The sequence below is a fragment of the Rhinatrema bivittatum genome, chromosome 1, assembly GCF_901001135.1.
Source record: "Rhinatrema bivittatum chromosome 1, aRhiBiv1.1, whole genome shotgun sequence".
NCBI lineage: Eukaryota > Metazoa > Chordata > Amphibia > Gymnophiona > Rhinatrematidae > Rhinatrema > Rhinatrema bivittatum.
The window spans coordinates 692262528-692279979 of NC_042615.1; the positions used below are offsets into that span (position 1 = coordinate 692262528).

The 17452-nt window shown below is 41.7% G+C and overlaps 1 protein-coding gene across 2 annotated transcripts in view; it reads left to right on the forward strand.

Annotated features, from left to right (window-relative positions):
* IQGAP2 (IQ motif containing GTPase activating protein 2) overlaps positions 1-17452 on the forward strand; it is a 604286-nt gene that overhangs the window by 306074 nt on the left and 280760 nt on the right. For both annotated transcript variants that reach the window (XM_029575244.1, XM_029575253.1), the window contains exons 4-5: positions 5307-5384; positions 13544-13620. In XM_029575244.1, coding sequence (XP_029431104.1) covers positions 5307-5384; positions 13544-13620 — 155 coding nt within the window. The remainder of the gene's footprint in view (positions 1-5306; positions 5385-13543; positions 13621-17452) is intronic.

Below are 17452 nucleotides of genomic sequence, written 5' to 3' on the forward strand. Positions count from 1 at the left end.
GGTTTGCTCCCTGTACAAGACACATGGCAGTTCAGCCTCAGACACCTTTGCCCACTATTGGTACGTGGGTCTCCTGTACGTGTATTCGCCACCTCCCCTGGTGGTGAAAACTTTGTTTGAAGCTTCATGAGACAAAGGGACTATGATTTTCATAGCCCCTTGTTTGCTGAGGCTGATCTAGCAAGATATCCATCAGGAAACCAATCAGACTGGAGTATTCCCCGGATCTCGTCACTCAGGTTCGGAGCAGGTTGTGACATCCCAACCTCCAAGCCCTGTTCACAGCCTGGATGTTGAGAGGTTGATTCTAAAACCACTCTAACTCTTGGAGGATGTGTTTTTGGAGTTTTGTGTATATCATGATGATGTAGAGGGTAATCCCATTTCTATACTTGTACAGTTCATGTAAGATCTGCTTCATTTGAAGCCTCCCCTAAGGCCTTCTGCTGTGTCCTGAGATCTCCCTAATGAATATGCATGAGAGAGGTTCACATGCACTGCCTCAGTTATAGACAAACCTCTCAAGCATTTTCATTGTGGATATCCTGAATACCAGTCTTGCTGGATGTGTCTTGAGAACTGCGCTAGATGCTTCTTCTAAGAACTACTTGCCTGAGATCTCTCTTGAGGTCCTCACTTTGAAAAACTGGTCGAGGAAGCGGGCAAGCGGAAAAAGACCCTCTTGCCACAGGACAGATTTGAACCTGAGCAGACAATCTCTGCTTCTTTTGACAGATTTTCTGAGAAGGTAAATTTGTTGTGTCTTTAGGGATAAAAGATCAACAACTATAAATTCTTAATTAGAGAAGGCGTTTGAAGAAAGGGGAGGCCCTTATTACAGAGGAAGGCAGAGGGGACAAATCCTTGACAACATTTAAAAAGGTTATTTTGTAAAATTCTGAAATCTTTCAAGGGGGCCTTATGATTTTGAGAATCCTCCAAGAAAAAGGAATGGCACATTCTGGTTCAGCTTGTGAGAATGCAGGCTATATAGTGCCCTGATCCTGTGATGCAAAAAGATAGAAGGGTTTATTTCATTTACTTTCTAGTCCAAAAATGTTGTGGTTTTCTGGCTCATTGCAGACCTAAAGAAACTGTTTGTTTAGCACCGCGGGATGGAATCCCTTTGATCTATGATTTGGTCATGCTGTGTGGATCTGCAGGATGTGAGAATCATACTAGACAATTTGGTGGCAGTAAGTAGTTGAGCAAACAATTGAGGTACTGATGTGAGCAAAACAATCTGGTCAACCTATCAAGAATTTGCATCAAACTTGCAAGCAGACATGTTGAGCAGAGCTGCTCTAGTCCTGGGGAAATAGGAGCTAAGACCGATCTTAAAATTAATTTGTGCTCATTTTGATTCAGTCTGATTACTGTTTTCAGATTCTGCCTTCCCCCTTTACCCCGCGAGACCGAGTGGGTTACAGATCCCGTTACTTTTGTGGGAGACTCGGCAGGAAGGAGAATTCCATTTTCTAGTTCCTACTCTTGATGAAAACATCTTGTGATTCTCCTGTGAACACTAGAAACTCCATCACTTATTGCCACCTTTGCCCTTGAAGCGGGAGAGCACAGTATCTCAAGAGGGATGGATTTAGACTAGTAAACTAGAGCAATTTATATATTTTAATTAAAATCATTTTATATACTGCTTCCCCAGTAATAATCATCCAAAGCAAGGAACAAAAGGGTAGCCCAGACATGGATCGGTGCTTTTTAATATATTTATGAATAATCTGGAAAGCATTATGACTAGGTAAGTAATCAAATTTTCAGGTGATAAAAAAAAAATATTCAGAGTAGTTAAATCACAGGCTGATTGGGATAAATTGCAGGAGGACCTTGCTAGACTGGAAGATTGTTCGTCCAAATGGCAGATGAAGTTTAATGTGGACAAGTGCAAGGTGATGCATATAGGGAAAAATAACCCTTGCTATAGTTAACCAATGTTAGGTTCTGTCTTAGGAGTTACCATCCAGGAAAGAGATCTAGGCGTCATACATTGAAATTGTCAGTCCAGTGTGCTGTGGCAGTCAAAAAAGCAAACAGAATGTTAGGAATTATTAGGAAGAGAATGGCAAATAAAATGGTGGATGTCATCAAGCCTCTGTAAAGCCCCATGGTGAGATCACATCTTGAATACTGTGTGCAAATCTGGTTGCCACATCTGAAAAAATATATAGTTACACTGGAGAAAGTGCAGAGAAGGGTGACCAAAATAATGGGCATGGAATGGCTTCCCTATGAGGAAAGGTTAAAGAGGTTAGGGCTTTTTGGTTTGGAGAAGAGATGTCTGAGAAATGGAATATGATAGAGGTCTACAAAATCATAAAATGACTTGAACAGGTTAATATAAATCAATTATTTACTCTCTCAGAGAATAGAAAAACCAGGAGGCACTCCATGAAGTTAGCAAGTAAAGGAGGAATAGCCTAGTGGTTAGAGCAGTGGGCTAGGAACCAGGAGACCAGGGTTTGAGTCCTGCTGTCGCTCCTTGTGACCTTGGGCAGGTCACTTTACCCTCCATTGCCTCAGGTACAACAACTTAGATTGTAAGCCCTATGGGGATAGGGAAATACCTACAGTACCTAAATGTAAACAGACATGATATCTCAGATCGAATGTCTGTATATAAAAATAATAAAATAAAATTCTTTTTCACTCAGTGCATAGTTAAGCTCTGGAATTCATTGCCAGAGGATGTGGTTACAGCAGTTAGTGTAACTGGATTTATAAAAGGCTTGGATAAGTTCCTAGAGGAAAAATCCATAAACTGCTATTAATTAATAAGGAATTAGTAGCTTGAGATCTATTTAATGTTTGGGTACTTGCCAGGTACTTGTGACCTGGCTTGGCCACTGTTGGAAACAGGATACTGGGCTTGATGGACCTTTGGTCTGACCCAGTATGGCATATCTTATGTTCATGCGTTCATAATAGATTTTGGCCTTTTGTTTCATAGTAAATTTTTTTCTATAATCCTTTTGCTGATTTAATTTTTAAAGTGTTACATAAACAGCACAGGTGAAATTATGCAACCATAAATACACAAAAAACCTGTTTACAATTTATGATTAAAACTCTACTATCCATGAACTATCTACGTAATAGACATAGATGTAAAAATGTTAATATCATGGAAACAGCCAATCAGCTGGTTTAATTGTCATTCCTGTACATACCCAGATCAGTCCAGGCGAGTGGGGTTATGCACTCCCACCAGCAGATGGAGTCAGAGAGCAAAGCTTCGAGGCACTGGTATCCCAAGTGTGCCACCTGCAGCTCATCAGTATTTCTCTGGCTCCAGCAGATGGTGGTCGTGTATACCTGCAGCTCTGTGAGATGGATTTTTCTTGCTCCCTGAGATGCTAGGTTCAGTGTCTGGGCCATCCCTCAGGTAGAGCCAGGCAAACGGGGGGGGGGGGGGGGGTTTGGTTACCCCTGGCGTTGGTAGCCCTTGTGGTTCGGGGTCCTCTGATAGCCAGGGGACTGGCTCCCTCAGCGACCCAAAGGCTCCCCTCAGTGTCTGCGGTACAGGGAAGTAGCCCCTTTGGGGATTTTTTTCTATTATTCTTAGCTTAGGCTTTATTTTTTTCTGTTACTAGAAATTGAAGTTTTTGTGTTTAAAAAAACAAACAAACAAAAAAAAAGAAAAAGCTCCAAGTTCCCTGTTCACTGTGGCTCCTGGGGTAAATCAGTCTGCCCGGTGGTGCAGAGCTAGGCAGACCCCTGAAGAGTAGGGGAGAGTTTCAGCCCTGGTAAGAACCTCCAAGGACGTTTTTTTTTTTTTTCCTCCCTGCCTTATTTTTACCATGGCGGCCATTTCATTTTTTTTCTTTTTCGACATCCCATGTGGCTCCCTGGCTTTCCTGGGGCTGATTTTTGCCAACTCCAGTCTTTGAAAGTCGCAAGCAGGCCAGGTTTTCAAAATATCCACAGTGAATATACATGAGAGACATTTGCTTGCGCTGCCACCATTGTATGCAACTCTATCTCATGCATATTCATTGTGGGTATCATGAAAAACTGGCCTGTTTGTGGCTCTTGAGGACAGTACTTGGGCACCCCTGTGATAGTGAATCCTTGTGCTTTTTGCTGCTGATTCCTTTACATTCCCGAAGCAGTTATAACCCCAGAGGTCCTGACTTTTTTTTTTTTTAATAGATGCTCACAGAGTAGAAAATGATAGCAAGGAAATTTTCATTTCTTTAGACTACAGTAGTTGCCTACTTACTTACTTCCTTCCATATTGTCCATGTTCTTGTTTTGGACAACCCTATTCCAATTCTCTTTCTGATCCACTCTCTAAAACTATTCTCCATAAATAGTCTCATATATTAGAGTATGATGGCAATGTGGCTATTATAGCTAGTGCTGCATTCAGATGCATTTTTGTCATCTTATTATTTTGTTCCTTTGAACACCCAAATTTTCATCAAATCAGTCACAATTGCTCCAAATTTTCAGATCGTCTATCTGCTCTTTGCATCAAATATCATCTGAGTTGGTAATTTCAGTATCTATGTTGACAGTCCTTGAGATCCATTCTATATTAGTTTCCCTCCTGTGCATGAATCTTGGGATAATCTGGTTTATCTTCTCTGCCACTTATTCCACACTTGACTTGGTAACTAACAACTCTTCTATTGAACACTGTGCTTTCTCTGATCATACTTTAGTCATCTCTAATCACTTTCTCACCTGATCTCCCAGAAAATTACAATAAACTACCACTGTCTGAAACATCAGGCAGTTCTTCGACCTGTAACCTAATCTGTTCCACAGGCTAGCCCCACTTTTTCAGTCTCTTTTCATCTTTCAGCATGTAAAATTCTGACCTGTCAAATGCTTTTCATTAAGACTTTCTTATATTCTGCCCAGTTGACCATGTACACTGATGGGATCTCAAAACAATTAGGAGATGAATACAAAAAAGAATTTGGCATGACTTCCACCCCTCGATGTATGATAAAATGCTCGTGAGTCACCTCCAAAAATCTCTAGAGATTCTGTTGAGAAATAAAACTTATATTTTCAAACCCAGCTCTTCTACCACATGTTCAGTTGCTAAGTGCATGGGATTTGCATCCTTCTTTCAAGGTAAGATAGCACAAATCTAGGGTAATGTCTCCTTCATCCACTAGAGATTTTTCACATGGGGTTCTTACTGAGACAGATTAACATTTTGCATGAGGAAAAGAACCTTTATTTAAGAGAGAAACAAACAGTAAGGAATTTGTGGAAAATAAACTTTTTCTCGTGTGTGTTAACTAGTGAATTTTATATTTTTTTTTTCCAAATAGCAATCGGGTCTTCATTTTCGACACACAGATAACACAGTGCAGTGGTTAAGAGCCATGGAATCCATTGGTCTACCCAAGGTAAGCATTTATTTTTCATTTGAAGACTTACATTAAACATTTTTTTGCAATGTTCCTTTTAAAAATGAATAAAGGTATAAGTCCCTTGTCAAGCCACATCTGGAATGTAGGATTCAATTTTGGGCATCCATCCTGAAAGAATACATGACAACATTAGCAAATGTGCAAGAAAGAGCCATGAAGATCAGAAATGGAAAATACAAGCTTCAACAACCCAAAAGGCTGTTGAAGCTGGGGCTGTGTTTCTTACCAAAACAAAATAATTAGGAGTGATTTAAATATATGGCAGAACTCTGTGTATGTAAACAAAATAGGAAGTTCTTTCCAAGTAAAAACCAAACTTATAGGCCTAAAATGTTTTGTAGGCAAGTGGACCATTGTACCTCAGTAGACTCAATTGGATTTGTATGTTTAATTATAGATCCAAAATAGTATCTATCATGGCACACACATTTTTCAATATTTTTTTAATTATTCAACTAAAATTAGTTCTTAGCTCAAACTCTGACATGGATCCATGTCTTGAGTAAGAACTCAAGCGTCAGGGGATCACGTAAATTATCTTTCAGCAATGGCCAGGGACGTGCATTTAATGTTTTGCGAATGAGACTTTTGTTGTGAATAGAACAAAATGCATAATTTAAAATGGGTTAGCAGGGTGCATGTTATCGAAATGCATTGCATCACTGAAAAGTACTTAATTGGCTGGAAGGACATGTCCAAACTTAATTGCAGAGAGTACAAAATTTGAAAGAGGAAAACATATGCTAGCAAGTCTTCAGTGCCAGTGAAAATTTAAAAAATTTAATTCATGTACCACTCAATCTCATCATTCAGCCTGAAAAATGTGTGTGGATTGACTAAATATGCAAACTTGACTGAGTCTGTTGAAGAATGGTTCATGGAATGACGGTCCACTTTCCTTAAAAGCATTTTTGGCCTATAAGTTTGATTTTTACTTGGGATAGGATTTCTTATTTTGTTTATATTCGTTGTGGGCTTGGTAATTTGGTACATTATAGGGATCTTGCCAGTTTTTACTCCTGGATCTTACCCCTTTCAGAGAACAGAATGTGTTAATTGGTGTTGAAATGATGTACCAGTTTGAAAAAGGATACAGTCAGGGATACACACTGCCCACCTTCAAAGGAAAAATGGGTACTTTTGAGGAGGGCTCATGCATATGATAAGATTGAAAACTCTGGGAGAAAGTGCTAATCCTGGGATTGATGCTTCTTGCTGTAGTTAGGGTTGGTTTGGAGGGTTTTTTGTTTTTCTTTTAACACTGCTTCAGAATTAGGTATGGATATGTGCAGTACTTTTTCCCCATCCTCTGGATTATCATGCTGGTATCTTGTGCTATCAGAGATGGTTGTGAGTATCCTTCAACGTGACCAAATATATAACTATTTAAATAGTGTAGCGATTTTGTTTTAAATGCAGTGTGGTTGTAGATCAGTAATGTCCTGGAAGCTGATTAGAAAAGTCATTCTGCGATTTTTTTTTTCCTTCTCATTTTTTATTTCTTTGTAGAGGTCAGTGTTAAAGCTTTCACTTTGAAACTTTCCTTGGATACAAAATTCCCAGGGACTCCTGCATTGCATGTTTTGTGCAGATAGACTTTTGCTGGAAAAATACATGCATAGATTTGAAAATGCTATTTCCACCTGTACTTTTCCCCCCACTCTGGGAGCTCCGCCTGTAAACGTGGGAGTGGAGGAGGGAAGCTTTCAGATGGCAGATTTACCCATGTAAATATAGAATATTTAAAAGTATATTGTAACTGTGGCCTAGTGCAACTTTAGATGTGCACAAAGCAAGTAGCAATGTTTCTCTGCCTATCAATGAAGAGTTTTACTGCTAAATTGGTAGTTATAAAACAAAAAACACTTTTCTTCAATTCCTCTGACGCCCTGGAAGTAATTGTATTGGGAGCAGAGTTGTTTATCACATCATAAGAACATAAGAAATTGCCATGCTGGGTCAGACCAAGGGTCCATCAAGCCCAGCATCCTGTTTCCAACAGAGGCCAAACCAGGCCACAAGAACCTGGCAATTACCCAAACACTAAGAAGATCCCATGCTACTGATGCAATTAATAGCAGTGGCTATTCCCTAAGTAAATTTGATATTGCATATTTGTGCTGTGTTGCTATCAGTCTTCCCCCGTCCCTCCCCAGACCCTTGTCTTATCTGCAAGTTGCACGCGTCGGCAACCTGCCAGCATGCAATCCTCCAACAAAGCAGCAATGGCCGCTATGTCAGAGACCTCTGGCCCCGCCCTGGACTGCCCCTCCCCTTTAGTAAAGCCCCAGAACTTAGATGCATCCCAGGGCTTTACGCGCATCGCCGGGCCTTTCTAAAATAGGCCCGGCGCGCATAACCCCCTCCCCCCTACGCACGTAAGGCTTTTAAAATCAGCCCCAGAAATGATCATAACAAAACCAAAAACCATAAGAAAAAGCTCATTGTGTTGGGAGACTCAGTCATCAGAAACACTAATTTAGGAAGTATTTTCAAGGCAAACACTATAGTTAAATGCCTTCCGAGTTCCTCAGCTGGTAGAAGTGCAAATCAGATAGTCAATGCAATCAATGAAGAAAGTAAGGACTATGAATTTGACATTATCGACCATCTGGGAGCCAACAACCTTGCTGGTAATGGCATACAAGTGGTACAGAGAGATTCCCAGGCTCTGAGGAAGCAGATTAGGCACATGGCGAAAACTATTGCCTTTTCTGAAGAGTTACCTGTACATGGAAAGGGGAAGGAGAGGCTAAGCTATATCGATAACATCAATGCTCAAAACATGATGTAAGGAAGAAAATTTTGGATATATTGGAGGCTGGAGCCAATGTATGGAACAGTAAAAGGCTCTATGTCAAAGATGGATGAAATCTGTCTGAGGCAGGATAAAAGATCCTAAGTGAAAAATTCAGATCGTACACCATAAGACACATAAACTAGAGGGTGCGGGTGGTAGAAAGAACTTGGAATGTCACCCTCGACATCTCCAAGAAATGGGGAAGAAACCAACAAAATTGTGCTGAATAGAGCAGATAAAATGTCCAGAAAGAGCAGCAAACTGAGGGAGAAAAGATGGAGAGCTATGAGCAGAAATGCTCAAAGTCTGGGCAATAAAATCTCAGACCTGCAAGCTCTAATGGTAGAAGAAGACTTGGATATTGTTGCTGTTACAGAGAACTTGTTCACACAATCTCATGATTGGGATTCTGCCATCCCAGGCTATAATTTAAGGAAGGATAGAGAGGACAGAAAAGGAGGCGGAATTGCGCCTTATGTCAAAAACCATGTCCAACTAACTGAAATGCAAGGGACATGGGCTAGGGTAGAAGCATTATGTGCTGTCCTAAAAAAAAGAAAATGGTACTTCCATTTACATAGGTGTGGTCTATAGGCCTCCAATTCAGATAGAAGAGCTAGACAGAGATCTGGTCGAAGACATCCAAAAGGTGGGAAGTAAGGGAGAAGTATTGCTCATTGGAGATTTTAATTTGCCAAATGTAGATTGGAGTATCCCTTCTGCAGAAGCTGCAAAAAGTGGAGAGATAGAGAGTGGATTCCCTCAAAGGAGCTCTGCTCAAACAAATGGTAATGCATCCCATGAGGGAGAGTGTGATACTCGACCTGCTGCTCACAAATGGGAATATTTCTAATGTCCAAGTAGGTGTCCACCTGAGCACCAGTAATCATCAGACTGTATGGTTTGATATTGAAAATAAGATAAGAGAAAGTCGCACGAAGACCCGAGTTTTGAATTTCTGAAACAGACTTTGTTGAAATGGGGATGTTCCTGGAGTAAGAACTAGAAGACTGGGAGATAATGGGTGAGATGGGACAATAGTGGGCTAAATTAAAAGAAGCTATTACAAAGGTAACAAATCTATGTTTAGAAAAGTAAACAAAAGTAAGAGGAGAATGAAACCAATCTGGTTCTCAAAGGATGTGGCTGAAAAAAATAAAAGCAAAAGGAACATCACTTTGGAAGAATAAAGGATCCCAAAAAGAGGAACTCAGGGAACAATACCTGGTAAAACTGAGGGAGACAAAGAAATCAGGAAGCTGAAAGGAGCAGGAAAAAAGTACCAGGTCAAAAAATAAAGGCAAATACATTTCTGATTATTTTACCTACTCATCATTCTGCTCCCAGGTTTAGTTGGATTTATTTCCCCGTCGCACAGGGGCTTCCTTCCTCTGCACAGATTTACCAACTGGATCCAGAATACTTATAATTTTTTTTTATATTTAAAATGTATAAAAGATGTATTACACTGTTTATCAGCACTCTCTTTGAGTACCACCTTCCCCTTATCTAGGGAGGTGGAAGAAGGAACAGAAGATCCATTTGAGAAAAATGTGTTAATCCCAGTTTTGGGTGGGGGGAGGCGAGGCAGTCATTTCCTCCTACTTTTGGGTTCCAGCTCATTCAGAACTGGGACTAGGATCGCAGGCCATGAGCCTTCATTCTCAGCTACCTGAGGATATTCCCACTCCTTAATAAGGGCAACATCTGGTGCGATTGAGAGCCCATGACAGAGGTATCAGGAAGGAGCCATGATGCAGGACTCGCCCCCTCCGTCTGCAATGAGCACACTAGAAATAGTGGGAGTCTTAAAATACAGGAAAAACACAGGTAGTTGTGAATGAATGCACTCAAAGCCAAAACCCAAGCACCAGTACCAATTAAGCTGGAAGAGAAAGAAGCAACTGTTGGGCCAAAAAGAAAAAATCCTTTCCCCTATGAAAGTATTAAGTCTAATGTTGCTCCGTCTTGTGTGAGTCTTGGTAAAGCTTCTTGTTGAGAAACGGGGATATTTTGCTTTGGTTTCTGCAGCAGGAGTGCGCCAGTCGGCATTTGGCAGATTAAAATCTTCCACCAGCAGCACCTTCCCTTTCATATCTCATGGATGACTCTGACTAAAGGCAGGCAAGCTGGTTCATTGGCAGCACTGAACTGAACCTCACGGGAGAGCTGGCTTTAATTCCCAAGTCAGCTGCAGGCAAGGGGTGCCATGGAGAGACAGCATTCTCAGCCTTCAGGCAGAGAAGGTCCCAGCTATTGCCCAATGCTGAAACTTAAGAGGTCAGACTTAAAGTGCACATATACTGGACTGTGGAAGGAGATACAGTCTGTGGCCCCTGGCCAGGAAATGTTTTCAGCAATTACTGGGCTAGATGGAAGGAAGAGGGCTTATAAAATGGAGGAAGAACCCTGGAGAGAATGAAGGCTTATGATTAAAAGATAAAAAAACCAGAAAGTAGGGCTAAATGGTAAATTTTCCCAGTGGAAAAAGGTAAATAGAGGGGAGTACCCCAGGGATCTGTTCTGGGACATCTGCTTTTTAATACATTTATAAATGACCTGGAAATGGGATTGAGTGAGGCGATCAAATTTGCCAATGACACAAAATTATTCAAAGTTGTTAAATCACAAGAGGATTGTGTATTTAAAAGCTGTTTGGATAAGTGCCTGTAGGAAAAGTCCATAAATCATTATTAAAGTGGAGTTGCAGGTATCCAAATGCTTGTTTTTGGGATAAGCAGCTTGGAATCTATCTGGATTGGCCACTCTTGGAATCAGAATACTGGGCTTGATGGACCCTTGGTCTGACCCAGTATGGCAAGTCTTATTTTCAAAAGACTTTTTCCTCCTTTCCCTTCTCCTCCTCCTCCTCTAGGATCCTTTGTTGCTATTTTTTGTAGCTGTCTTTAACAGTGGGCCTCCAGTTTAATCTCTTTCTACTAAAAACATCTTTCTGTCACCCCCATGAAGGACTTGTGGAATGGTATTGCTTGGGTGATGTTTCTGACCTGGCCCTTATCATTCTGACCCACCATTAAACATCTGTTCCTTGTTTTTGAGATCTTCTATGGGAGCTAGGACAGACTTGGTGGACTGTGGATATGGGGAGTTGTGGTGAGAGGCTCATTTAATTGTTGTCAATTTTGCCTTGAGCTGAGCAAACTATCTTCAGTCCAGAGAATTGGACAGAGATTAGACAACACTGTTCATACAAGCCTTCTCTTGATTCACCACCCCCTGCACCCTGCAATAGACTTCAACTCCTTGATCTCCATATTTATCCCCCCCCCCCCCCCCCCCTGCTTCTCCAGTGTCAGCACTGAACTCCCACTTTCTGCAATTGTATTCTACCTCAGCATTAGTTATTTTTCTACTCTGGTCACTATGGTTACCTGATTGCAATACCCCATGTTATCCAATTTCTTACCAGATGCTATTCTCTCCAAATGTTATACTATTATTACATTTAAGCAACCTAATTGTCAACTAGTTTTTTTTCACCAATATTCTCCTTTCCTCCTTATTCTTCAATTGTATGTTACCCAATTGATAATTATGCTTTTTCCACCTAGTTTTCAATTAGCTTTATTTAGCAAACACTTTGTACCTTCTTCGCTATAACTCCCTAATCTCAGTTCCCTGTATTTACTCAATTTTTCAACCAACTTTGTTGTTTCTCAAATTGTTATACAAGTGTAATATTTAACAACCTAGTTTTCTACTAGCTGTGCTTATCAATCTCCTTGTTCTTTAATTTTTGACAATTGTAAAGCTCTGTTGCTAAGTTATGTTAAATGGAAACCAATGTGATGTTTTTCTAAATGAATGTCTGTATACAAAACTACGTAAATAAAACACTGCAGCCTCCAGAAGGTTTAGTTAAAATGTGAATGATTGTTTCATGAAAGTGTTCAGGTAAGCTAAAGTCTTAATGACTACATATATTTTACTTAAGTGTAAACGTATGTTATATGAAGAGAATGTTAAACAAGCAACAGTCTTTTTTTTTTATATGCATATTATTCCAAATACGTTTGTAAATAATTTGTATATTAGTGGTTTCTTACTTTCAGTGTTTGCAGGTTGTAATGCAGTCTTTTGGACTATCATAACAATTGTTTAAATATGATGATGATCATGTGTTTTCATGTACATTCTCATCTATGGGCATGATTCCTATTAGTCCCGTATAAAGAATTCAGTTTTCTGTAGGGCCTACTAGAATTCTGCACTAAAGCACATTCTGAAAGCCAGACTATTTTAATAGTGGCCTGTCATCAATCCATTTCCTCAGAAACATTTGAAGGTCTGTCAGGGCTTTCTTATCCTTCCCTGGTGATCCCACACCAGTTGTGTTTTCAGGATAGCCACAATGGATATGCGTGAGGTAGACTGTCATTTACTAGGTGCCCGAAAATGCCAGTTTAGTTCATGCCATATATTCATTGTGGATATATTGAAACCTTGACTTGCTGTGGTGTCACCAGATGGGTTTTTGGAAGGCCCTGGTCTATGTGAAATAATTTTATAGTTTTGATCTATTTCTGAGCCTAGTTATTCAAATTTTAAAAATTACCAGTACAATTGTCACCAGTTGACATACTTTGTGGAGAGAGAGAGAGAGGATCGAATGGGCCTAGAAACTGGATTACTCTCTCAGCCCTAGTGGTGGTCTCTCTGAAACAAGGCAGGATAGAGAGTACATGCACAGCTACTGCTTGTACTGCTTATGTTTTCAGTTCTGTTTCCAATGCTGTTAATCCAACACCTATAACAAGAGTATATTACTAACCTGGGTTTGGTTCCTGAAGCATAGTAGTATGCCACACATTAAATATTTCAACACAACTGGGCCAGATATACTAATCCTTTTTTTTTTTTCTCCTTAGGCATAAAATGGGGAAAGCACTTTAGTACACCTGCTTAAGAAACTTATAGTTATGAAAATAAATTTCATTTAGCTACGGTTTCTGAGGTTTTCACCAATCTAATTGGGTGTTCGGTGGGAAATGAATATAGTCTACTCCAAGCTGCATAAGATTGTTACACCATGTTCTTTGGTAGAACGCACAAAGGAAATGCAGTTCACAGCAGTTAAACACTAAGCTTCCATGTGGAATATTTGTGTACAAATATTCTGTGTGTCATTTCTGAGATTATACAGTACAATAAAAGTTGCTTTGAATAAAATGGGTGTAATGGTACTTGCTGTACGGTTTAACATAGCTGATTGTTCTAGCAGCGAGTTTATGCATGAGTACAAAAGAAATGGTTTTTATTACATGTTGCTAGGCTGGTTAATCACTTTTGAGGATATGCTGTTCCTCTCTTTTAGATATTTTATCCAGAGACGACCGACGTGTATGATCGGAAAAACATCCCTCGAGTAATATACTGCATTCATGCACTAAGGTAAAAGATTTCAATCTTAATCTGTTGTAAAACCTTTTGTATAGGTTTAGAAGTTTTGTTTGAAAACTATACTTGATGGAATTGGAGAAAGTCCAGGTGAAGGTCGTGTGTACAGTATCATCTCCTCAGCTGACACTCTTTTAAATGCCAGGGTCAGCCAAGGGAATACCCGTTTCCCCTTTCCTTTCATCATGTACATTCATCTTCCCCATATTATTTTTTCTTTTGTGAAAAGAATTAGTATTTCACTTTTTGAGCATGTAGTTTTCTAAATTCATGAAATACCCTTCTCTCTCTGTGGGCACACAGACTTTCAAGCTTATGCAGGCTTCTCTGTCCAGGCCAAACAGATGATGCCATGGAGATGACCTTGGAAATCCATTGTAAAATCCCCCTCAGTCTGCAAATTATCCTATAGGAAATAGGCTGCCCGTGTTTGTTAAAGCTCTTTGACTCTCTAACATGAGACTCCAACGCAGGTAATAATCAGATTTGCAATAATGGCAGCATAATCAGTTGACTTGAATTGCTTGTGCAGCACTGCAATTATCCTAAGCTTAAACGGTGGGCTATACAGTACTGACAAAGAGAGTTTTTACCTTCTGCTGCCAAAGCACGGTTAAGCATGCTGTTAATCCTTGCACTGTAGTAGGATCCCAGCATGCTTTGTGAATGAAAAGTGTTTCTCCCCCCCACTAACAGGTATAGGAGCAGAACTCCATTTATTGTACTAGGTAACCTATGTTTGCTGTAAGTGCTGCTTTGAAAGTAAACACTATATCTTGCCAACCCTCAACATTAATTTTTTTTGTCTGTATCATGTGGCGGTCATTCTCAGATATTTATGAGTGGGTGCATGACCCAAAATCTGTGCTGGCGATGCATCAATCCGGTGGCAAGCACATATTCTTAGTCACAACTTTCTTTTCTACCGAGATTTATGAGGATAAAAGAAGTGTGGAAGATCAGGCAAGAGTGTAACAGGCATAAAGTGCTATTAAAAGAAGAACCACATTGGATCTTTAACTTGCACACAGTTTTTGCCAAAGCTATTTAATGTGAATGATGATATGTGGTTTTTGTAAGACATTTTTTTTAACTGTAACAGCTTTGGATACAGTAAAAGTGCCCTATATCATTCCTTCTGTAATTGTAGTAATATTATAGTGCTATCCCAAAAAGAACTTTCTAATTTGGCATTTCTCGACTGAGACGCAGTGATTGCCTGCCTATCCCAGTGTTTCTAGTTAGCTTCTACTGTTTAATTCGGAGGAATCAACAACCGCATTAACTACTATATAGCTGAAGAAGGTGCTTACATACCTTGTGGTTCCACAAAGATGTCTCAGGACTCCCCTGCCATGTTGGGCTAGTAATCGGTACTGCTTGAAGATGTGCAGACCTTTTCCATATATCGAGGTTTCCAAAGATTTTCTCGGCAGTCAAGGAAGAGGTATTTCTAGCCCAGTCAGGGCTCCGGCATGAGGAGAGGATCTTTAGCCTTGATCAGGCCTTGGAGGAGGAGGAAGAGGCATCGTAATCCTGAGAGGCCTGCAGCAGGGCGTGTGTGGGGGAGGGGAGTGAAACAGCTGAGGTGGGGGAGGTAGTAATGGAGGAGGAGAGGGACTACACCTGCACAGTAGGGTGGGGGTGGGGGGTGGAAGGAAGAGTGATAGACATGTGTGGCTGTTGGGTACAGGAGGAATTTTACAGTCCCAATCCATATGATTACTTTCCCTGTTTGAGATATTATACATATTTGAGGTCTTTTTTTTTATGTATATTGATTCAGGTTAATATTTCTCTTTCCTAAATTGAGTATTTTTTCTGCATTTCTTTCTAATAAATGTAATCACACAAACTGGTAGTGTTATACAATTTTAATGTCTCCTTTTAGATATATACATGCACACCACTTGCTTTGTTATATCTAATCACTCTCAGGTCGATACAGCAAGGCCGCGTTAGAAAGAGTGCGGCAGTGCCGGGCGCACCCTCGTTCCCCGCACGCACAGTCCTGCTCACATACCGCTCGATACTCTATTTAAATTGCTTGCAAATGCAAGCCGCATCTGCGAAGCGTTAGGCGAAGGGTTAGGCCCGCGCAACCCATTTTACTGTATAGGCGCTTAATACAGCGCCTATACAGTATCCTGGGTGCGCTGGTACCTGTCATTTCAAATGTCATTTCAACTGACATTTGAAATGACAGGTACCAGGAAGTGGATGGTTACCCCCCCCCCCCCTCCCTAAGCAAGGCGCAGGCGAAAATTAAAACAAAAGTGTAAAAAAACAAAAGTGTAAAAAAAGTTAACTTACTGGTGGGAGCCGGCGGGCGCGCGTTTGAGGCGGGAGCGAGTTCGAGGCGGTAGCCGGCGGGCTGTCATCGAGGCGGGAGCCGGCGGGCGGGTGATTGTCAGCCCTCTCCCCTCCTCCCGAAGCAAGGCGGGAAAGCAGCCTTGCTCCGGGAGGAGGGGAGACAGGACTGGCAGTGTAAAGCGAAAAAAAAAGTAGCAAGAGCGAGGAGAGAGAGGACGGGCAATCCTACGCTCGGGATGGCCAGTCCCTCTCCCCTCCTCCCGAGGCAAGGCGTGAAAAGCAGCCTTGCTCCAGGAGGAGGGGAGAGAGGACTGGCAGTGTGAAGCGACCAAGCGACTTACTTTTTTTTGCAGCCCTCCGGAGGAGGAGACGGCCATCAGCAGAAATGGATCGCTGCTCCCGGTGAAGATGGACGCTTGCACGGGGGAAAGCGGCCCCTGTGCGTGCAATTGGCCGCTCAAGACATGACGTCACGACGTTTGGCGTCACGGCATGTGACGTCACGTCTTGAGCGGCCAATTGCACGCACAGGGGCCGCTTTCCCCCGTGCAGGCGTCCATTTTTGCCGGGAGGCAGGGGAGGGGAGCCACGATCCGTTTCTGCTGATGGCCGTCTCCTCCGGAGGGCTGCAAAAAAAAGTAAGTCGCTTGGTCGCTTCACACTGCCAGTCCTCTCTCCTCTCCTCCCGGAGCAAGGCTGCTTTTCGCGCCTTGCCTCGGGAGGAGGGGTGAGGGACTGGCCATCCCGAGCGTAGGATTGCCCGTCCTCTCTCCCCTCTCTCTCTTGCAACTTTTTTTTTCGATTTTTTTTTTTTTTTGCTTTTGTTGCTTCGGGAGGAGGGGAGAGGACTGGGGCTGCCCCGGAGACCAGCACCCATGGACGCGGCCAGGGCAGGAGAGCGGGGGCTGGGGGAAAGTTTGCCTCCTACCCTTACCCCTGCCTCTAACGCAGGGGTAGGGGTAGAGGCGGTAAGTTAGCAGGTTAAACGCGCAGCAAAACGGCAGGGTAAAAAAGGGATAGTTGGAGCGCTCGTTACTGGATGGTAGGGAATAGCTAATTCGATCGTTTGCATGCAATATACATGCCGCGTGCGGAAGGGGTTGCCCGGGGATTTTAGGACGCGGTAGGAGTAGGATAAAGGGGATAGTGTATCGCAGGAAGGGCTAACGCGGCCGGAAAGTGAGTAGAACGCGAGTTAGGAGCGGGGTAAACGCGGTCGCACTTTACTGGATCGATCTGTGTATTTGTTTACATTTTTTAGTAGATTTGAGCACAAAGGCTTTTTTCAAATATGGGTATCAGATAACTGGAGCGAGATCAATTAAGTTTCTTTCCATTAGCACATGTACATGCTACTTACGCATGCACGTAACTTCCCGTTTCATGTACCGAAACCTTTTGAAAATTAACCCCTAAATGCTATTGTTGAATCCAGAGGTGAGGTCGCCGATTGTATGTGTGATGTCATGGGATTGGGCCTCTGTCCAATTTGGGCAAACTCCACCAAGGCCTA